The 23144-nt window shown below is 43.4% G+C and overlaps 1 protein-coding gene across 5 annotated transcripts in view; it reads right to left on the minus strand.

The window, feature by feature from the left end:
- Nucleotides 1–1006: 1006 nt before the first annotated feature.
- LOC129170698 (cytohesin-1) overlaps nucleotides 1007–23144 on the minus strand; it is a 41191-nt gene continuing 19053 nt past the window's right edge. For 2 of the 5 annotated variants that reach the window (XM_054758541.1, XM_054758540.1), the window contains exons 2-13: nucleotides 17662–17744; nucleotides 15338–15402; nucleotides 14192–14258; nucleotides 13203–13321; nucleotides 11819–11899; nucleotides 11637–11749; nucleotides 9988–10136; nucleotides 9791–9903; nucleotides 4454–4532; nucleotides 4314–4382; nucleotides 4006–4160; nucleotides 1007–2311 (exon numbers count right to left, since the gene is read on the minus strand). In XM_054758541.1, the coding sequence (XP_054614516.1) occupies nucleotides 2233–2311; nucleotides 4006–4160; nucleotides 4314–4382; nucleotides 4454–4532; nucleotides 9791–9903; nucleotides 9988–10136; nucleotides 11637–11749; nucleotides 11819–11899; nucleotides 13203–13321; nucleotides 14192–14258; nucleotides 15338–15402; nucleotides 17662–17744 (1172 nt within the window). In that variant the 3' untranslated portion in view covers nucleotides 1007–2232. Of the gene's footprint in view, nucleotides 2312–4005; nucleotides 4161–4313; nucleotides 4383–4453; nucleotides 4533–9790; nucleotides 9904–9987; nucleotides 10137–11636; nucleotides 11750–11818; nucleotides 11900–13202; nucleotides 13322–14191; nucleotides 14259–15337; nucleotides 15403–17661; nucleotides 17745–17813; nucleotides 21421–21502; nucleotides 22346–23144 lie in introns of those variants that run through there. The other 3 variants (XM_054758542.1, XM_054758539.1, XM_054758538.1) reach the window with 3 other exon arrangements.

Here is a 23144-nt window from a genome sequence, read left to right on the forward strand (position 1 = left end):
AGTCTATAAGGGGAATTTATTCATGACTAACAAGAGTTTTTTGGTGTTTTGACTTACTGGATGGATGAGTATCATGCATCATCAACAGATCCGCCATATTGAACACAATATATTGTCATTTCAACTTTCTTATAGAATATCCAAAAGATCTAATAAATGTTTTCCGTGATTTGTGGACATACATCTTGTTGATCCTTTTTCCAGCGTTTATGCAATGCTATGCTATGCTAATATTCTGCTGTAAGTAGCATCGGTAACACTGCACAACGCACAATAAATGTTTTTAGTAACATTTTAACATTATTAACAGCCACACAGGTTGCTGTTACAGGCTTGTTCCAAACTGTAAGGATGCGCGGGACACTTAAATATTTTGTTTGTTGATGACTCATATTTTTGTGAAATTGTGAGAGGCAATCGCCTTTATTTTGCATTTCTCTCTTCCTTGTGCCTCATTAGTCTATCGCTTATGGTCCTTCCGCAGCAACTCGGCTTTGTTCCAGCTCCATTTCCTCATGGTTCCTCTTTTCGTTAGGCTTTTAGGACACACTATGTGTTTGCCAAAACCGAACGATGTTTTTTTTTTTTTTTTTTAAAGTCTCGTTTTGAGCTTCGCGCTCTTGTTTGTATGCTTCCGGCTTTGTCGGGCAGCTCGCTTCCTGATTGGCTGGCGCTCCTTCACATGTGATAGCTTCACCTATAGCGCTTCACGGTGTTGTGCTTCCGGCATAGTCAGCTCGCCACCAGATTGGTTATTGTTCTTTTCTACGTGATGGACGTGGTTATTAACTACTGAATCCGTGGCTGGGACGTCCTCGGTGGATTTCTGATGCAAATATTGAATAAGGCCAACAAAGGTTTGGCGTTCTGTGTGTATAGTTTAAATTAAAATCAACAGAATAAGAGAATATTGCGTTTCAAGGCTGCCGATGTAGGTTCCTGGGTTTATTAGGCCTTGTCCCATACTGCCCCCTTCTGGCATGAATAAGAAACGAGCAACAAAATGACCAAACATTTTCAGGTAACGTTAAGACTGATCCATTTTTATTGTAGCATGATTAAATGGCAACAACAGAAACCTTAAATCAACATTTCAACGCGAAAAATGTCACAACTAATGATAAAACTCACTATACATTTCAATATGTACAACGTTTGATAAATAAACCAATACTGTCTAGCAATGAGTTTTTCATTTTTGACAAGTGTTAGGAGCAGAGCGGATGAAACCCGAGAGCAAACATCAGGCAGCAGTAATGGAACACTGCACCTCATTGCAGTTTGACACATGTATTAAGAGACATCTTTTCTCAGTGTTTTGGTTTGCACGTGAAGAGGAAAAAGAACATTTCACATCAACGCTTTGGATCCTGAGGCAAGGACAACCTTCTGTGTATTGGTGGTGTTTTTAAAACTTCAATATGCAGCTTGTGCATACACAACCTGTAGCACACAGAGACACTGACACAGCCAATGTACTGTACACCCAGTGATAATTATGATGGTGATGTGGGACTTGTTTTACCATTATAAAGGTAACCGTCTACAAAGTGAATTACTGTCGCTAACCAGCAGCATTTCTTTTCATGTTAATATTATATAGCGCCAGGCAGTGCAAGCGAGGGGGAAACTGATGCAAAACAACTTTCAGTCATGCGAATGAGTGGAAACTTTGATATTTTGTGTTTTTCCCCTTACAAAATCACTCAATCAGAACGCCAAGTCACTTGCTTTGTCTTCCTGATGTGTGTTACACGACGTTTGTATTACAAAAGCAAGCCAATAAACAGTAAAGCTGTAAAAAGTTATCTAATAAAGCCTTAGATAGAAAAGTTCTTTATGAGGAGTATTTTGTTGCCGCACAGGTTCAGACCTGCTGAGTTCAATGTGCCGGGGGGTGTGGGGGCCCACGTTTTAGGAATCCAAAGGGGGTTTTGATGTTGAATGACACCTCACGAGGACTGACTGCATTGAGCCAGGAGGTCAGAGGCCGTTTGGACCCCCTTTCCGCACCCTCGACTCTCACCTAGAAGAGCCAGCATGCCTCTTGGTTTCCTGGCCAGCAGAGTCCAAAAAGACAACCTTGCCATGTGAGAAAAGAAACCCTGAAAGAGATCTGATGCTGATCACAGGGATGTGTGCACACGGGTCAACTGTGACACCCCCCTCCCACCTCCAGAGCGCCCACCCGCTCCTTTCAAGTGCAACATTCAGAGTGGCGACAAGCAGCTCTTAGTGCCTCTTCATGGACGACACCTTCTTCTTCCTGGCGGCCAACATCTCGTAAAAGGGGTCCCTGCTGATGGCAGCTCTGTGGGCACAGATGACAATTAACTCATTTAAATAGCCTCACTTTTTTTGTCCCGAATGACAAGAAATGCCACCTTCCCAAAAAAATGCTGTCAAAACATTTTAGCTGCCACATTGGTGACCCCGACGTGATCCAGTACAGCAGTTGAAACGAACACGCGGTGTTGGTCTCAAGCTGGTCTTCATTCTTCAACCGCCAAAACATTAGTCCAAAAAGCGCTACTGTTAATATGAAAACAAACTGATACAGTAATCCCTCGTTTATCCAAGTTAATTGGTTCCAGACCCGACCATGATCAGTGAATTTCTGCAAAGTTGGATTCAATATTAAACTGAATATTTTTGTAGTGGGGCCGCACGGTGGTCTAGTGGTTAGCACGTTGGCCAACACAGTAACAACCTGGAGATCGGGAAGACCTGGGTTCGAATCTCCCCTGGGCATTTCTGTGTGGAGTTTGCATGTTCTCCCCGTGTGCGCGTGGGTTTTCTCCGGGTACTCCGGCTTCCTCCCACATTCCAAAAACATGCATGTTAGGTTAATTGGCGACTCTAAATTGTCCATAGGTATGAATGTGAGTGTGAATGGTTGTTTGTCTATATGTGCCCTGCGATTGGCTGGCGACCAGTCCAGGGTGTACCCCGCCTGTCACCCGAAGTCAGCTGGGATAGGCTCCAGCATACCCCCGCGACCCTAATGAGGAAGAAGCGGTATAGAAAATGGATGGATGGATTTTTGTAGTGAGAGCCTAGAAAACCTGTTTGACTTTCTAAATACCATTATTACCATTATTAGACCTCTAGTCACTTTCAGACTCATATTAACCAATATAGTAGATACAATCAGAGAAAATAAGCCATTTTAGACATAATTAAGACTTGCGCTTGTGTGTGTTTCAATAAATGTCTTCTGAATGGGTGGACAGGAAGTGACGACCACAACAGCAGCCCGTGTAATTATTATGATGATGACGACTATTATCATTACTGTGGCTGTTATAAGATAAATAATGATACAATAATAAAAGCCTGTTGTTAGCAATCAAGTCTGGTGCACGTTACTAGTGACACCTAGTGGCCAGTGTAGACTACAGTTGATAAACATCTTGTATTTCCTTCAACTGCATTTGTATTTGAGTTCTTTCTTATGCTTGAAAATGTTTTATTTAGGCTAAGAATATAAAACATTTGTTTAAATATGCATTTTTTGGACTAAACACAGGCCACAGTCAACCACAAAACAGCAATCATTTATCCATGAATTTTTGAAAAACGGCGATAGAGGGAGGGAGCATGTTCACACTGCGATGGAGTGCAGTATGACTGTATTCCTACTATGAAAACACTTCTTTTTGTTGTTGCGTGTGCTAGTAACATACAGATTGCAAGGTACCTCGCACAGATACAGTAGAATGGGTAACATTTTGCTGCATGCTTTGAATGGGCAAAAGCAGCACCATCTGGTGGACACATTTGGAGAGGCAGTAGTAGAAATTGTTCAAATAAAAGTGAGATCAAAACTGGCATTTGTGTAGCTCTGCTATTCTAAGCTAATTTAAAGTACAGAGATGTCAAACCCCCACCCCCCAAAAACGACCTCATTCAACTTCGCCAAACAGGCTTGAAAATATAACACAGAGAATCCCTTAATGACAACATGATTTCAAACTAAATCCAGTGAGACAGGTGAGCACTTACTTAATGCTGTTCATCCATTCATCCTTCTCCTCGGTGGAGGGTGCGGAGATACGGTAGAAGGTGTGATTGCCCTCCACGACGCGTCCGTCAGCCTCCGTCTTACACGCCTTGATCACCTGGTCCTTGTTGTCGGGAATGAAAAGCTCAAAGCAGTTCTGCAAAGAGGAGGAAGATGGTTAGAAGCTGGACAAAATAGCCAAAATATCCATAAGCCATGCTTTCGTCGGGAACAGGCCAGCCGTGCTTCATCTCAAATACACTTTGGTCGCGCAATCAAACGATGAACCAGCAGAGGGCACTGTGCTTACTGGTTTCTTGTCCTCCACCTCTCTGATGCTCAGGTTCTCCAGCGGGATGATCCCTCGCGGCTCTTTGTCCTGCAAACACGCAAGGGTAAGAGTTAAACCGGTGCCGCACATGCTAAAACAAACGGCGGCGCTGCACTCACCGTCGTGTACTCGAAGTAGTAGAGACAGTTGTCGGTTAGGATGAACCATCTCCTTTTCCAGGTCTTCACGCGTCCTCCTGCGGAGCACATGGACCGCGTCAGGAAGGCTCGGCAGGGGAGAAAATAAAAACATAAAAAAACACCCCAAAAGAACAAGACAAAGCGCCGAATCTAGCAAGACGCAGGCGGGACAGATGAATGAGCAGACACACAAAAAGCTCCTGGAGACTCCTCCCTGCTCCACCAGTGCACTACATCCCCCCATGCACGCACCATCACCACGTAGAGAAATCAACACCTGCTTCTACATGTTAAATGTACTACTTTAGAAGGCGGATGCTACATCACCTGCAGACAAAGTGGCTCTACAGCAGGTCTTTCTTGACAACACTGGGATTAGGTTCTCGCTGTTTTCCTGCCCCACGGGGGCTCTTTGATTAACTTGGCCTTTACTGATCTCCACCTGACCTCTGAACCCCACCCCCAATCATCTGACACCCGTGTTTCCTGTGCGGGGAAACCTGATCACCGTCAGCAGATGGCAGAGGATGGGATGCCAGCGAGCACTGAGAGCCTGCAGCTACTTACGGCTCACTCCGCCTCAAATTTCCGGTTCTGGCTTTGTTAACTCACTAACCGTTTAGCCTCGTCTAGACTACATGATCCCACCAGCCCTACTTTGAAACATCTACCATGACAGTCGAGAGTGTCTGAGCACATGTGCCGCCATTGCTGGGTTGCGGCCACGTGACCCGGAGGTAGTTTTGCGTCACTTCCGGTATTCGAATGGGGTGCAAACATTTGAATAAGGTACCATCTGTGTACAGTGGTTGGCATATTAAAGTGGATAACGGTGCGTGGCATTGAAACCATTTGTGTGAGAGTGCATGGTGTGTTGTATTAGGACATGAAATGGTTACAAACAAGGCGATCAAACGACAGTGAAACAATGAAACAGTGCTTTAACATGATATCATAAGTTCTGTGCTCTTACCAAGTCAGTCTGCATGACTACTGCACATTCTCATATGTATCTCGGGGGTGTAGCATATTAACGTTCATTTGTTGTAAATTAACGTCGTCGTAACACGGGTTCGAAAACAGCTGCTGCAGACGTTTGTGTATGTTACTATCCCCTATACGGACCTGGACTCAGTCAATAAATTATTCACGCATTTTAAGTTTGGACGGCATGCTTCCATTTTGACTGGCCCATGTTTTTGAGACTTTACGGTACTGGCTGATCAGTTTCGGGAATCCACTGACCAACTGCATGCGAGTTAAGGCATCCGACGTGACGCAACTCAACCAATCAAATCTGTGCATTGGCTCTAAATACAAAAGATACAGATGAAAGAGGAAGAACCAGCGAGGCATCCAGGGACAGGAGATAGCAACAAGCAATAGAGACGGATAAAGAGGACAGAGAGACGAGGCAAAGTTAACCGGACCGGGCCCCTCCTTGAGGAAAGTGATTTGAATGCGAGTCAAATACCCCCGACTTGGATGAAGTGGTATGACTAAATGACTGTTTCCATTTTTCATGGTCATTTTTGAGTTCCAACAACTTGTGAACTCCGATGTTGGACAGATACAGATGAAAGAGGAGTGACACGGAAGAAAGAGTGATACATACAGGGGAAACAGGTAGGAATGTGTGATAGATACGGATAAAGAGGACAGCAAGACGAGTGAAAGTTACAGGTAAAGGAGACAGGTATGTCCCCACCACCCCAACCGGACCAGACCTTAGCTTGAGAAAAATGTCCGTCTCTGGGGCGATTTGAATTTTAGACGAATCCCCCTGATTTACAAGAAGCGGTATGAAGAAGTGACAAGTCTACTGTTTTCTGTTTCCATTTTTCACGGGTATTTGTGAACCCTCATGTTGGACAGATACATACAGGGGAAAAACAAATGTGTGATAGATACGGATAAAGAGGACAGCGAGACGAGTGAAAGAAGACAGATATGCCCCCCTGGCCCCCACCACGAATTGTTTGACAACTGCAAAGGGATGTGACGTCACATGCAACCCAGCAATATCGCAGGCGTGACAGGCCAGGACACTCACTCGATCCTGGTATGATCTACAGACTTCAGCGGACTCGTCCGCACGCGGCAACAAACAAGCAAGACGGTGCAGACGGACACAGAGTTGATTGGCTTGGACCTCGGGATTTGGATCAATGTTTTCATTCCACGTCACTCCGAAGAAGGAGGCGACCTCCTCCCGTGCAAGAATATCAGAAGGGCAGGGCAACGTCCCAGCAGATGGTTTGCAAAGGAGGACAGGGCAAGTGGTGGGCTGTTAGAGTGGAGGTGTGTTGTGTTGGGCAGGCATGTTTGTTTGGGGTATTTTATAAACGCTCTTCTTTCGGAACACATATTGAAACGCTCCAATGTCCACGTTACTCTCTCCCGTCAGGCACCACACCACTTTCCCTTCTGATACACTGAGCAGAACGAGTTAAGCGTGCTGGAAAAGCTGCACTAGCCCCTTTCCAGAAAGGGCATAATGCAGCTTTTGGCAGAAAAAAACCCACATCAAAAGATAGTGACCATCATAAGTCACAAAGCAGCAGCTGCCCGAAAAGACTGCCCGCCAACCACCCACAGTGATAAAAGATGGGGGAAAATAAAACCACCAGCTCGGTGAGCGACTGAACAGACAAACATCTGAAGTGGAAATGCGTCGATGGAGAGACAAACAAACAAACAAAAACAAGGAAAAACCCTGCTTGATGTTGGTAGAGAACAAAAGCAAAAATGGCGACCACCAAAAGCACCAAAGAGCTGAAGAGATGGACGAGCGTTTTTTTTTGTTTTTTTTTTTGGTTTGTTGGGCAAGAACAGGTGTACATACCTCCTGAGGAAAGACAACAGCCATAATCATGGGAACAAACAAACAAACGAAGAGGAAAAGAAAACAAAAATCATCAAATTAAATGATAAGGAATTATTGCACCACAAGTTAATCGGAGGAGGCGTTCATGCGCTGCTTTACAGTCCACCACACGGGGGAGCTACTGTACAAACACAGGAACAACAACTCTCTTTGGATGCCATTCAACTAAACAGTTTTTTGGCAAACATGCTGCTTTTGTTTAGAAATACGACAGCGTTCTCATAAAACTATACATTTTGTTTGCGATCCACATCACATTTGTGGGCGGGGCCTACTCTGAAGATGCTCCAAGCCTTTTCATTAGTTCGTCTCAAATGGTGATTTATAGTGTACACTTTGGTTTGTAGACAAGAGCAGCATTTTTATAATTGTAGTAATCAAGCAATAAAATAAAACAAAATGCTTTTAACAGAAGAGGCCCCGCCCACAAGAGTGAAGATGAAACGCAACCAAAATTTTGAGGAACGCAAGCAAAACTTCAGGAAATGCAAACAAAATGTATACTTTCATGACAACATTTTTTGGATTTGTAAACAAAAGCAGTGTTTTTCATAGTTTTGGCCGAAATAACAAAAAAATAAAAATGCAACATCGGACAGAGGAGGTCCCACCCACAAGAGTGGAGTTGAAACGCAACCAAAACTGTGAGAAACGCACACAAAATGTCTATGTAGTTTCATGAGTAGTTTCACTATTTTTGGAGTTGGAAAAAAAGCAGTATTTTTTTATAATTTGTCAAAATAACTTAAAAAAAAACTCAAACTAAAACTAAAAATGCTTGTAACATAATTCAGCAGGGCTCGACCACAAGGAAACGCAAACAACCTTTATACTTTCATGAAAACAAGGTTCTTGAGCCGCCACAATTAATCGATTAATCAATGGATAAGCGATTACCCAATTAATTGAGAACTATTTTGGTAATCAATTCAATGGTTTTTGGATTTAAAACATGTAAATATCCTGTGATGTGAATATGTTTGAATTTCCTTGGTCATCCATAAAGCAGACCTACTGTATTATCTTTGTGTTTTAGCCAAAACAAGATATTCACACAGTTCCGCTTTGGACTTTGGAAAACTCTTTTCTGCTATGTTGTGGACCCAACCTCTACCCGTTGGTGTTTGCTTCATCTTCATGTGGTCCGTCTATATATGGCCTAACCCATTCATTACTCCATTCACTCCATTCATCGACTAAGAAAATGGCCGTGATTGTACTTTTGTGTACATTTATTGTTTTACTGATGCTAGTTGACAAACATTTAGATTTTTTAATTCTTTCACATTATTTTAACAACATATTCAAGCGGCGACCTGGTGTTTGTGCACATGTTTGCTCTGTGACTACAAATCTATTTCTGAATAAAGAGGCAGAATTACATTTTATTATTTTATTTTTTTTAAATCAGATTCACCAATTAATAAAAAAAAAAAAAATTGACCGATTAATCGGTTCTTAATTTTTGGATCTGTAAACAAAGCAGCATTTTTCAAATTTTGGTTAAAATTATTTTGTTTTGCTTTCAAATCAGTTTAAGGTTTGATTGGATAGGTTTGATTTGATTCTCCCCAAAGCTGTGCACTGTAAAGCATTACATTAAATATGGCCTCCTTGGCTTTCTATTGTCAGTCATTGATCCTCCACCTTGATTTAGTTTGGGGTCATTAAGGGTGGCCGAAGCCTGCTGTAAAGATTCACAGTGATTCAACCTCAAGTCCTCATGCTTGTCGCATTCAGTGTGAATCAGTACAACAAGAGGGAGATCTCACAGAAAACAGAAGACGGAAGTGTGGAGGAATCCATCGTGGTGCCTTTTTGGCAAAGGCAAGAGTGGAAGTGTACTGTAATGTTTCTCAAGGATGCAGAGGATGCTCATATTTACACAGGCCACGCACACGTGATGACGTCATCCATAATTTAAAGACCTGATCTCAGGCCACGTCCATAATTAATTTAAAGAGGCGTCTTCGGTCTGTGCATCAAGTGTGTACACGTCTATAACCATGAACACGTGCGCTCGCAGGTTGTTGACCTCCAGAGAGGGAAACCCTCAGCATAATTGCAGCTATTACTGGAGAAACAATACTGGTCATAATTATACTGTTCATTGAAAATAATAGGATTTCTGTGGGACAAAATTACTCATTGTTAGAGAAAATACTGTTAATGAAATGGGTGTGTCTGTTCTGAACTCCTGTTTCATCCCTAGTGTCCTACTGAGCATAATAATGCTGCCCTGTCAGAGCAGAGGGGTCATGTTTTTCACTGGATCACAAACTAGTTGAGAAGGAATCAACAGTGCCTCTGCTGGTTGCAGCCCGGTACTGCATTCCATTTTGCCTCGATTGCAAGACATGATTAATCAGCAGTGAAAGCCACACAATGACTCCATTTATCATTATGCCCATAGTTTTCAGCGCCACTCACCCAGTTTGAGCAGCCAGCCTTCTCTGTCAGGGTTGAAGAACGTATGCGTGAGGTCGTTGCCGTCGTCCTCTGGGATCTTGAACGGCTCGTTTTTGATGCTCTCGTACAGATTCTGCGACGGAGAGGGCGTGCAACGGTGAACATAGAGTTGGCTCAAATCAGCGAGAGGCCGCAAGCACACAAGCATCCCACTCACCCTGAGGAGGTCCTCAGGTAAGTCTCCACCGTCATTGATGCCTCGGTTCATGGAGATGAAGCGTTCCACTGTGGGCTTGTCCTTCACGTTGGGGTTGTGGAGGCTGGTGTTGAGCATGATGATGGCGAAGGACAGGATGTAACACGTGTCTGGGATACGCAAGAGTCGCTGTGTCAGATGTCATTGGCTTACATTCCCCCCCCCCCGTTTCCATTCCATTCATTCTGTTGTGGGCAAACAAAGAAGGACGTCCTGCTTGAGACCAACCACTGCGGTGACCCTGGCGTGATCCAATGTGGCAGTTACAAGGAAAACGCAGCGGTTGGTCTCAAGTAGGACATCCTTCTTCAATTGCCCACAACAGAATGAACGCCAAAACAGGAACCTCTCTTTGTGGCGCCCAAAACTACACCCAGCCTGACTGGGTGAGAGATGTGAGATATGCCTCCCAGTATCCACCGCAACATCACCCCTGTAACGCCAACCCAGAACATGTTCCACTTGGACAGCATTAAGACAGGGGTGTCCAAAGTGCGGTTTTGTATTGGCCCTTGGCACATTCTAAAAATATCATTTAACAAGAAAAAGTGGAAAAAAAATCCAACAGCAAAAACTGAAAAATTGGCAGTAATTTAACAAGAATAAAGTCCAAATATTAAGAGAAAAACAATCCAACAGGAAAAACTTAATATCATTATGAAAAACGCCATTTTAGTAGCATCAAGTTGATATACAGTATTAAAGAAAGACGTCATTTTTTTAAGTCGTAATACCATGGAAAACAAAACAACAAATAAAGTTATAACTTCTGGAAAATGAGGTTGCGGAAAAAGTTATAATGTTATGAGAATAAAGTTAACATATTATTGGAATAAAGTCTTAATTACAGGAAGAAAAAACAGTTTAACTGCAGAAATGAAAAACAGCTGCAATTTTAGGAGAAAAAAGTCAAAATATTAGGGGAAAAAAAAAAGTCGTATTTTAATGGGGCAAAAGTAGCACTTGTATAATATTACCAAGAAAATTTAAGAAGAAAGTTGAAATATTTCAAAAATCAAATAAGAAAAAAAACAGTATGTGGCCCCTGGTGGAAGAGTTTGGACACCCCCGCATTAAGACATACACTAGCTTGCATGAAGACAGAGACTAACATGTTGCTAATGTTTACAATGTGTCTGAACATGAACAGGAAGTTGAGCTGAGCGCACTGCCACACAAAGAGCCGCATCAGTGAGGACAGCTTGGAGTGAAAGGCTACAATATGGTCGGCTAAGTGCGGGTTTCTGCGCGCTCCACTGAAAGCTGTGCTAGTATGCGACGAGGTCGGCGTACGGCTGACGAAGCAGCACTTTATCTGTCATGCCGGGCTGTTAAGAAGCCCCATGCATTATGCACATCCATCTGCATCCACGATAGAGCCGCTTTCTCTCATCCACGTACATTACTCCCAAAAGACAGACAACGGCTAGAGAGGACCTCGGCAGACTGCTGAAGAAAGTAAATAATCTTAAATTCATCTCGGCGTGCCATTAGCCCCGTGTGCACTAATGGCAAATATGACTCATGAATAATGGATGAGGCTTACGGTCAATCATCAGTATTGGGGATTTACGTTCAAAAAGCCAAACTGTTGGTTATAAAAGCAATACCTGTGGACTGGAAAACGCCAGGGTTGCACTGGCAGTAGCGCTGAGCGAAGGCCTCCATCATGCGGTCAATTTTCTGGGCTTCTCCGGGCAGTCGGAAACTCCACAGGAACTGTCTGTTGGAGACACGCACGTCTCCATCATGATGCTGTGATGAAACGCTGACTGGCTGTGTGAAGTCTTACCTCAGGGCTTGAACCAGGTTGAGGTCTGTGAATTCATGAAGCTCAACAAATGCGTGGAGGACCTGTATGTTGAAATCATCTCTATAGGGCACGACAGAACCAAGACTTTACTATACAGCATTCCCTCGCCACTTCACCCTTTGGGTTTTGCAAAAATATATGAATAAACCAAGCTGCTACGTGGTTGAATACGCTCTATTATTAGCCCAAACATTATATTGTTTTATTTTGTTGTTTTTGCTTTTTTGGCATTGTGATGATGTGTAGTGTTCTACATTGGTCACTAAGTGTCAGTAATACTGTAATGTTGGGTGAGACACACAAGCACCAGACTCGCTGTTACTGCAGGTTTGAATGATCTCACAAGAGGCACAATAATCTCTAACACAGGCTACCGCTGCGGCCGTAACCCACGTCAAGCTAAACTCAACTCTGAACCCCCGACTTCGCTTCCTGTCCGCACCCACACTCAGCGGAACACATTTACAGCATCACACACAAGCACGAGTATCTTAACTATATTGGGTGATAGGGGTGTAAAGGTGACTATAGCGGTGTTATTTCATGTCCAGAGGGCTCTAATAAAGTTTCAACACGTATTTAGAATGTCGTAAACAGGTTTTCTATGCTCTAACTGCAAAAATATTCCATTTCTAAATAAGGAATCCTACTTTGCGGGAATCACTGATGAGTCTGAAACCAATTAACCGCGACAAACGAGCGATTACTAAATATAGTTGTATTATGGATGTGAGTGTTGAGCTGGCCCATGTGTGACGCTGTGAAAGGATGGTGATAAGATGCACGCTCCCATCAGGGCAGACCCCTAGCTAACTCATTTATCTCATCTGGATGATGACATCATACCCTGACCTTCATGCCCTTCAGAGTAAATGATCTACCCTGTGAGCGCACCGTGTGTCATCCCCAGTGGACGAGCGACCGATCCAATGGCCTCCTACCAAGATCAGAAAGGTGCCGAGAGCTTGATAACAATCCAGGCGAGAGCATCCCTCCACTTCCTGCCCCAACTGGCTGCCCTCCAGTATAACTCCTGCTTACCAAAAGGGGTTTGGCACTATTTCCTGTCTAAATGTGGTCACTTGGAACGGGGCGGCTTTTCTTTCATTTCCCTCAAATGATGCAGACAGCGTCTTGAGCGCGTTACTTTTGAATGAGTAAACAATTGAAAACAGATGAGTGGGAGACGGCGTCTAAATGTGGGACCAATAAACGCTGCATGGGTAAGGAGGGGCGTGCCCTCACCTCGAGGAAACTGAGCAATATGGAAAATATGCAGGCTTGAAGAGACCCTTTAAGTGTGTGTGAAATACAGCCAGGACGATGCTGGATATAAAAAACATGACTCATGGTGACGCCTCACCTTTCCCCGAGGTAGTCTCCGATGGCCGTTTTGTTCAGACCCTCACCCTTGTAGAGGAACTGAGCGATGTCATCGCTAGTATTCTTCAGCAAATCGTTCTCAATGAGGAACTGGATTCCCTGAAAGTGTGAATAGGGGCAAAGGGGTCAGGCTTCATCCTACACAAACTAATCACACCTTCTGAGTCGGGGTGCAACGATACAGAACATTCACTGTTCCATTTGATACATTGGTGTTATGGGTCGATACTTTTTGTTGATACCCAATACAGTTTTTAAATTAAATGTATCTGGTGCGGCTATACCAGCCTCATTTTCCTCTGCGCATACTTAAGTCGTTATAAAATAATAAAAGAAAAGAAAGGCACAATTAATTTCACCATGACAATAAAGATAATTACACATAATTCATCAATAATTGTGTTCATAGTTTCAATGGTATTTCAATCCAATTCACTATTTCCACACTTCATGTACACATCCAGTTTTCTATTAAACATGACAATTAGAAAATAAGGAAAAACAATTATCAAAATGACAATAGAGCCGAAGTCAAGGCGACACATCAAAAACTTAAACCAGAAAATATTTTTTCAATTCATCATAAAACAACAACAACTATGACAGGTCAGTGTAGAAACACACATTTCCCTAATGGAGTTCGGGGCGTGCACGGTGCGATTGACTTTCGTTTAAGGTTTTGCATGCAACGAGCCGCTACAAATGCAATGAGGACGTTTATTGTATGCATTTGCAACTTCACACCGAGTCACTTTATCCAGAATTTGGATAACAGATGAAAAATGCAGTTTTTCATGCTGCTTGAGACGCCGTCTTTTCATGTGACGTTTGTGACGTGGGTTACGGTATTGTTGGATTCATAGCGCTATTGAAACAACACCGATGTATCGAACGGTTGGATACCGATACGTGTATTGATGCACCTCTACTTTTGAGTCGCTGTGACATGATCACGTATTGGTCATCTACCTTTTTAGGGTCCATGTTGAATTTCTTCCGGCCCATTGCCACCTGTTTGTTCCTCTGCATGTTTTTCCTGGAAGATAGAATGAACTGCTGTTCATCACAAAACAACAAACCTTAAACAGACCTCATTACATCCTGGCAAGATCAAAATTCAAGTGTTTCTCACCTTCTTTATCAAAAGTACCGGCACTCGCAACTTTCCTTGGCCCCATGGCGGGTTATTTAGCAGTCACAAAATGGATGGTGAGTCAGCAACGCCTGGGGTGCTTTGTTTGCTCGAGCAATACAGCAGCGGACAAACCCACAATGTGCAATATTCTACAAAAACTGAGGCAAAATTTTGGGAAATAAATTTCGTAAATAAACGAATCATCCGAAAAACTGTGGCATATGAAAACCGCGGTTTGACTGTACAGTTAAATGTACAGCAAATGTACAGAATGACTCATTCAAGCCAATGAGCATGAAATGAATTGATGAGTCATCCTTTTCCCAACACGACTCAGTCCAATTCACTAAACATGTTGAAAAAACACTCCCTCCCACCACTCGCCTTTGCTGCGGTGGCCAAGCATTTAACGTTGTGCTTATGGGAAGGAGACGTTCTTCTCAGGCCCACAGATGCCCTGGGGTGGGGGTTTTTGTCAAAGCGGGTTTCTATGGGATGCCATCACCGTGGTTACACCCCCCACCCCAGTCTCCAGCCGGTGAGGGGATTCCTCAGGCTTTTGTCTGCAGACTACTTAAAAGTAAAAAAGCAGACGCAGACAAACTAATATGTGCTGTCGCCACGCTAAGACGCCAGGTTCATAACAAGGAGATGCAACCTTTAATGGATTTGGGGGGTGGGGGGTAGTGAAAGTGCGGCATGATTTATTTGCAGTTGATGGGCTCGCTGACCAAAGTAGTAGACCTGTGCGCTCCCTCCCCAAGGGCCGTGCATTGTCTGCCGCTGCCTGTACAGACATTATTCAATGAGGCCTCCCATCGTAGGGGGTGGGGTATGCCTTGATGAAACATTTAAAGCGCCTTAAAAGCACAGCCAATGTGGGAGGAGGATTTGGTGCGAGGGCAGATTGACCATCTTGACGATCAATATCTGACAGCTTCATTTGGGAGGGGAATGTTGAGTACGGACGGTGGTCTTACCGCTCCTCGGTGGAACCCAGGTTCTCGATCTCGCTGGTGACTTCTGCTATCTCATCCTTCAGCCGCTGTGGAAAAGAAAGCAGGGTCAGGATGGCACTGTGAGAAAAGCTCCCCTCAGTTATGGAGATCATCCACAGTGGCAGTCCGTCTCATAGAAATCAGAATACCAGCTTGGGTGCAGATTTTTCCCAAACTGAATTAGTCAGAGAGCATTCAGGCTTAACCCTGATATAAATGGTGTGAAAATGTTTGGAGAAGGATTCAAATGTAGGCGGAATTCAGCGGCTCGCGATCCTGAGAGGCAAATTTCCTTCACTGCAGAGAGTCAAGCATGTCTTGAGGGTGAAAGCAATATGCAGTACACTAATCCCTCGCCACTTCACTGTATCGTGCTTTTTCAAAAATATATCCATCACGCGTTTGTTTTTGCTAAATTAGGCATTTTCACACATAAAAATAGCCCCAAAACACAAATACAAGGCATTCAGAAGACGCATTCAAAGACGATGTGATGATGTGTAGCATTTGGTGTCAGGAATGTTACTGTAATGTTTGCTGACACACAAGAGACAAACTTGATTGCCAGAACAACAGGCTTTTATTGCAAGTCTGAATTATCTCACAACAGGCACAAAAATCCCTACTTTGTGGCCATTCCCTTATCACGGTTGAGTCTGGAACCGACTAACCACGATAAACAAGGGATGACTGTACCAAGTTGCTATATTCCTATCCAGCCACAGGATGAGAGCATGTTTCCCGGTGCATAACTATTTACTACGAGTCCAACCAACCACAAAGGCAACATGTGTGTTTTCCAAAGTTGCGCAATGGCGACACATTCCTCTGATGCTTGTCTTTGCAAACAATGGCCGGGCTCAAATCAGGAGGCGTGGAGCTGCAGGGCCGGCGGAGGAGTGACGTGGGGAGTCAACAGGAAGCAGGGAGTGGTCTCCGCGTGCACACCACAAAGTACGTGGTGAGGTCAAGGCTCATTAAAGTGTGGGTGTCAGCCTGCACAGTCTCTCAAGTCGATTCTCCCGCAGGGACATCCGGAGGCAGGGCAATCTGTCAGACACACTATGTGTGTAATTTGCCTGCAGACCTCCTCATCTGCATACTTTATTTAATCATACTTTAAAAACAAGCCTTCAATCAAATAGCAGTAACTTGTCGAGGCCTTCAGTTGGAATGGCTGAACGGCAAGCACAAATATTTTGTTGGGGAAACGAGCTCTTGGTAGGAAATTCCTCTCATTCCACTTGGGGTCAAATGTTTGACAGGGGAATTTGGAGAAGCAAAACATAATAATAAAGCAGCAAAAACTTGGCATTTGGTGTAAATAGCATGAAGGTTTTGTGAATTTGTGAAGTTTTGTGAAGTTTTCTTCCAAAGGGTAGATATTACATTAACAGTACAACACAAACAACCGATACCATAATTCATACAAGGTGCATGAGGAAGCAGCACTGCATAGCATAAAACGTATGCTGTATGTAGAGTGCTGTGTGTGCATGCAAAGTGCAACACGTGTTGGTTGGACCCATGGATGACTCGCTGCTATTTTAACAGCAAACATTTGACTTGTCAGTCGTAAAAATGGACATGCCTGGTTCATAACTGCAGTGCAACTTTGAATTCAACCTCAGATGTGTCTGGATGTAATGCAGGGGCGCCCTCCGCACACTCAAAATACATCAACTCATTCTTACTAAAGACATATTTATTTTTATTTTTTATTTCTTTAAAGGATACGTCTTTGTTTATGATGATGCAAGTGCACAATAAAAGTCATTTTTTGAGACTAGTTACAAGATTCTGAAAAAAAAGAAAAAAATCCTAATGTACACCAATATTACGAGGGACAAAAACAATATTTTAGAAGCATACAGTTGAGAGATCAAAGAGTTGAAACATCATGAGAAACTGATGCTACTTTTTATTAGGTCGGAAATATTTGTAAAAAAAAAAAAAAAAAAACTGAAATGGAAAAATGAGCCAAATAAGCGCAATGCAAGGAGAAAACATTCACATCATGAATAAGATAGAGGCTGTTTTTTATATAACATGGGTTGATTTACAAAACATGAATATCAAAGTGGCCCCCGCAACCTGGGAGGTTTCAGTTTGGGCACCCCTGATCTAATGCATAACGTGTAAGACGCTCATCTTTGTGGTGGCGTAAGGGGCGCTGAGATCTCCTCATTGCATTGTCTAAGTTTTGAGTAACTTTTAGTGGCGTATGTTTGTTGAAATCCACATTGCACAACCTCATGAGCTACTGTACTTTAAGAGGGTCTGCTGTACTTCTAACTTGCCACTACCTGAATGTCCTCCAGCAGCTCCTGCTTGCGCCGGCGGATGTTCTCCAGCTCCTGCTGCTCCTCCGGAGTGAGGTCGTCCGGCACTAGAAAGACAAGAGAGGTTAGCTCGGAGGCACTGACAATACGATGCCTTTATCTCTCTTGAGGCATACCCGTGAGTCTGCAGAAACAGCATAGCCGGCTCATTTTCCTCCAAATTGCTGGGTGGCACGCGCCACACAACGCACAAGCCAAAACGACAAGTGCAAAACTTGCAGGAAGACATTTTTACCAACAGTCAAGTTGGAGTTAATGATATAGTCCAGCATAACCACGTACCAGTGGAGCACAATGGTTCTGCCAGTCCCGCTGGTGCTCACACTTTAAGTGGCTATAATTAGCTTCCTGTTCTCACACACTAAGCCTGCGCAGGCGTTAAGAAGCATCACATTCTCTCTGCATCTCATTAAAGTTGAAAATCGTCAGGAAAAAACAAACAAACATGTGACTCCATTTCTGATTGCCCTCGACCTCAGACTCTTTCCCCTTGCTAATTACATCTGTGGCGGGGTTCAAAGGTTAAAGGGGGTCGCGGCCTGGGCTGGCTTGGTTGATCACCGCAAAGACTTAGCAACGTAACACTAATGAAGGGACGGAAGCTCACTGCAGAATCCCTCAGCTTGACTTATTCCAGCCTCTGTTTTTTTTTCGGGAAGCACAGTGGTCCCAAACTTCACATTTTAGGAGAGCAAGCAGAAGATTTAGGAGCACACACTGAAATCAATTTGCAAAGTAAATATTGACATATTCAAATATTCACACTGACAAGTGATACAGTGTGATTAAATACAGGCATGTCTGAATAGAACACTTCCAAAAATAAAAGAGTTGAAGCAAATATTCTTCAAAATCAGCTGGCAAGCTCAAAAACAACCTAGTGTTTCGAAGACAAGACGTAATTCTGCCAGTGATAATGAGAGCAAGGTTGACACTTGTACTCCATGAAAGTGATAGCCACTAAAGAGAGAGCCCAGATGACGGTACCAGTAAGAAGGGTGAAGAGTCAAACAGTCCACCAGGTGGGACATCTTCATATCTCTTTGCTTTTCCCAAGGCGGAGTTCCTCGATGGGTGGAGCAGTTCTCAGCAAGGGCTGGGTCAGCGGCAAGGGCCAGGGAAGTGACATCAAGGGAGATGCCAATTATAGTTCTCTCCCGCAGTGGCAGAGCCCACTAATATGCACGCTGATTGCCACACTGGCATGAAAATGGAGACGTCTCATTTCCACCACCCGGATTGCTGAAGAACTCTCCTTGGAAAATCAGGAAATTAGAATTCAGAGTGCTTGGAGGATCACTCAGCCCTGCTCCCTGCGGATGTGACCCAATTTAGAAAGCGGCTCTGAACACACCAGGACCCAAATCATCTTATTAAGCGCATCATCTAAGGCAGAGGGGTCCAAACTTTTTCCAGCGAGCGCCACGTAGTGAAAAAGGAAAGGATGCAACTTTGCCACTTTGAGATTTTGTACAGCAGCGCATGTGGAGATGCTAATAATGTTAGACAAAAGGTTTTCTTTTTAAGATTTAAACTCTATGCTGCTACATTTTCCTCATGACGACTTTATTTGCGTAAAATTGCAACTGTTTTTTCTTCTCGTAATTGTTCTTTATTCCCATAATATATTACTGATATGTATAACATGTCATCAACGTTACTCTGCTAAAATGACAACTTTTTCTTGTGAGATTACCGTTTTTTTCTCTTAACATTTCTACTTTTTTCTTGGAAAATTACTGCAGATTTTTCCATTTCTGCTGTTTTTTGTTCCCAACTATTTCATCTTTCTACTTGTAAATGTTCTTCTCGCAACTGTGACTTTATTCCCATAACATAGCTTTTTTCGCAACCAAATTTTTCCTGAAAATTGCAACTTTGTTAGTTTCATAATATTGCGACTTAAAAAAAATCTTTTTCTTTAATATTTCAACTTTATGCAACTAAAATGAAGTTATTATTTATTCTCATAGAAATGCAACTTGTTCTCTTCATATTTTCACTATATTCTTGTTAAATTACTGTTTATTTTCCCATTTTTGCTTGGTTGGTTTTCTTGTTAAATGCTATTTTTGGAACCAAGACAATGATGGTGATAAGGCGCCACCAAAGGCAAAGCTTGATGCATGAAGCGCACATGTGGTTGTGGTTGGACCATGAGTGGCCCTGGAAAAGTTGCAAATCCTGGGATGTAATGTGTGCCGATATTCAAAGTGACGAGATGTCAGGAAGAACAAGCACACCTTATTTTCAAAATGATGGTTTGGTTTGTCAAGGTCCAATTCTCCCTCCATCCTTGGGACATCCATCTCCCAATCAATGGACCCTAAGCCTAAGCCAATAAGGGTAGCAGCCATATGACAAGGAGCAGTGTGCTTCATGATGAGCTTGAATGCATTCACTTGGGTCTGGGCAGACAATAACATGGTCGTCCATACGCCGCCATCCACATGCGGCAAACAAAAGGTGATGTCACGCTCGTGGAGAGTCAATCTCCCAGTGGGACAATTGCTCATATCTTTGCAAGACCACACACGCACACGCACGCGCACACACACACACACAGCCTGGAAGAAAGGGAATGAAAGCATACCAGTCAGTCAAAAGGGAACCATTCCGGATAAACATGCTCAACTTTGACTTCCAGACTCTTTATTGGCACGGATGGACAAAACACAAGCGAGACCAAGCAGACCACTGGTTATCAATCAGAAACCAGAAATTAAGCATCCAACCTGGACTGGTGTCAGGAGTTGAAAGAGGGATGGAGAGGGGACGTGTCCCGAGAGAGAAGGAACGTTGTGTTCAGCTTGGGATGCGTGGGATGGAAAGAGTGGGTGGAATGATCCCCGGGTGACAAAGTGGGATCAGGAGAATTCCTCCACCAGGTCAAGTTGAGGCACTGTTCAGTTTTAAGTTGAACCATCAAAAAATATCCTTCATGTGATATTGGGTTACGCAGCAAAGCGGTGGTCTTTAAAGGAAAAGTGCACTTTTGGGGGAATTTTGCCCATCATCCACAATCCTTGTGTGACACATGAACACACGTCTGTCTTTTCTGTGTGTTCTGAAGATATAAAAACAGATAAAAAGGCAGACCTAAGAATGCACACGATGGGAAAGGCATATGCAGCCTATAAAGCCTTTGGGGGGAAAACCCCTCCAAAAAGCACCAACAACGCTCCATGTACATATAATGTCATGTGCATATTAACCAAGCTACAGCAACATTGTTATTATTATTATACACAATGTTAGGCCCAAGAACTACGTTACAGGCGTACTGACAACTTGCCACACCACACCGGCTAGCTGCTAGCCGGCTAGCGACCAGCTTCACCACACACTCGCCCGCAGCGTATCACAACACGCTCACAACACATCAGGCAACTTTTTATGTTTTTTTTTTTATCTTTAGACGCACAAAAAAGACAAAGACGTGTGTTGATGTCTCATGTAAGGATTGTGGATGATTCCAAAAAAGTGCACTTTTCCTTTAAGGCTTTTCCCGCTGGATGAACTTGTGCACATTTGCTGGCCCGATATATGATCCCACTCAGTCAAATAAATGTGTCCTTCTACCACGCCTCACCCCACCCACTCTGACAAGCAACACATGAGTTCAGGCTACTCAGATGTCACCGGACCTGACCTCACAACGCAACAGGCGGGATGAAGCGTCACCTAAACTCTACAGGACAAGATGTCAAAGCGGGACAGGTTCTGGATGACGCAGTTTTGCGGCACAGAGGGACGTGAAGAGCGAGGACCAAAGTCCAACAAAAACACAGATTCCCAAACTCACCTGAATGACAAACAGTCCAGCGTTGCTCTCTTACGTCCCGCTGCTCTTTAGACTGAGCTCACGAGGCTTGCGGCAAGCAACAGCGTGCATCCATACGAGGCAGAGGCAAACACTACACAGTAAGAGGCTCCCTGACGGCTTACAACACAGAGACAGTCCATTTGGGAAGGAAGGAGCCTCGCTTGCCGCCTCCCTCCTCCATCCCTGCCTCTATTTTGCCTTTGCTCGTACTAACGTGGAGGCTCCACCCAGTGGTCATTCCTTCCTCTGCCTCCTCTTCTCTCTCACTGACACACATAAGGCAGAGCAATAAGGGGGGGGATGATGTATACAGTAATCCCTCTTTTATCTCAGTTAATTGGTACCAGACCCGATCACGATGAGGGAATTTCCATGAAGTAGAGAAAACAAAACCTGTTTACAACGTCCTAAGTACGCTTTTTAACATTACTAGAGCCCTCTAGACATGAAATAGCAGCCCTATGTCACCTTTACACTCCTATTAGCCAACACAGTCGACAAAATAAGAGAATATAAGACATAAATAAGACTTGTGCTCGTGTATTTTACCATCATTTACTATACTACTACAATAGTACTATACAATAGAAAATCCCTTACGGGACCTGAAAGGCGGACAGGAAATGACGGAGGTCCAGAGCTGAGTTTCATCTTTGCGTGTGTAAAAGTAGCACGTGTTATTAGGCCTTTTCATGAAGGGTTATTGTGACTGTTGGGGGATCATTCAACCTGCAATAAAAGCCTGTTGTTCAGGAGATCAGGTCTGATTCTTCTGTGCCTCACTCAGTGTACAAAACTACATTTCACCAATGTCTTTGAATACATCTTTTGAACGCCTTATATTTGTATTTTACTTCATGTAGCCATTTTTATGCTTAAAAATGCTTCATTTAGGCAAAAAAAAACATTTGCACAAATATGCATATTTGTGACAAATAATAGGCTGTATTCAACCCCAAAACAACATGATTTATTAATTAATATATTTCAGAGGTGAGGAACTTGGCTATAACTATAGGCCCAGTTATAAGGTGACGTAGTTTCATGCTCAAATTGACATCAAGTCTATAAGACAGAGATTTATCTTGCTTTTTAAAAGGCATGGACATCCAATTAACTTGAATTAACTTGAAAAATGTTTTGGTTTTCCAGAGTTCAGCGAGTCCTAGCAAGCAGCATATCATGCCTTGTCTGTGACAACAACAAACACGGAGTATGCAGTCAGTGGGAGGTAAAGGCTTTGATTACCCGTTTTGGGTCAAAACACATTTTGAAAAATAAGCTTCTCACTACCAGCCCAGAGTTGAACTGATCTTTTGCGCCACACCTCACAACGCTAGGTGAAGCATTAACAAGCTAATACCCGCCTGTCTGCCAGGTTTGGTCAATTATGGTATGATACAACATCTTAAGTCAAGACAATCGGGTCTAGGAGCACACTCCTCATACACCCCGACACCACATGAGGCACTTGGCCATGAAGACGAGGGTTTTAAAACTCCCTCATGGGAAGAAACCTCAAACAAAACCCAGACTCTGGACCAGACCAGAAAACAAATTTAAAAAAACAAAAAGTCAACCTGACGGTGGCATTTGTGAACGTCCAGTAAAACCGAGCATA

This window comes from Dunckerocampus dactyliophorus, chromosome 18, assembly GCF_027744805.1.
Source record: "Dunckerocampus dactyliophorus isolate RoL2022-P2 chromosome 18, RoL_Ddac_1.1, whole genome shotgun sequence".
Lineage (NCBI taxonomy): Eukaryota > Metazoa > Chordata > Actinopteri > Syngnathiformes > Syngnathidae > Dunckerocampus > Dunckerocampus dactyliophorus.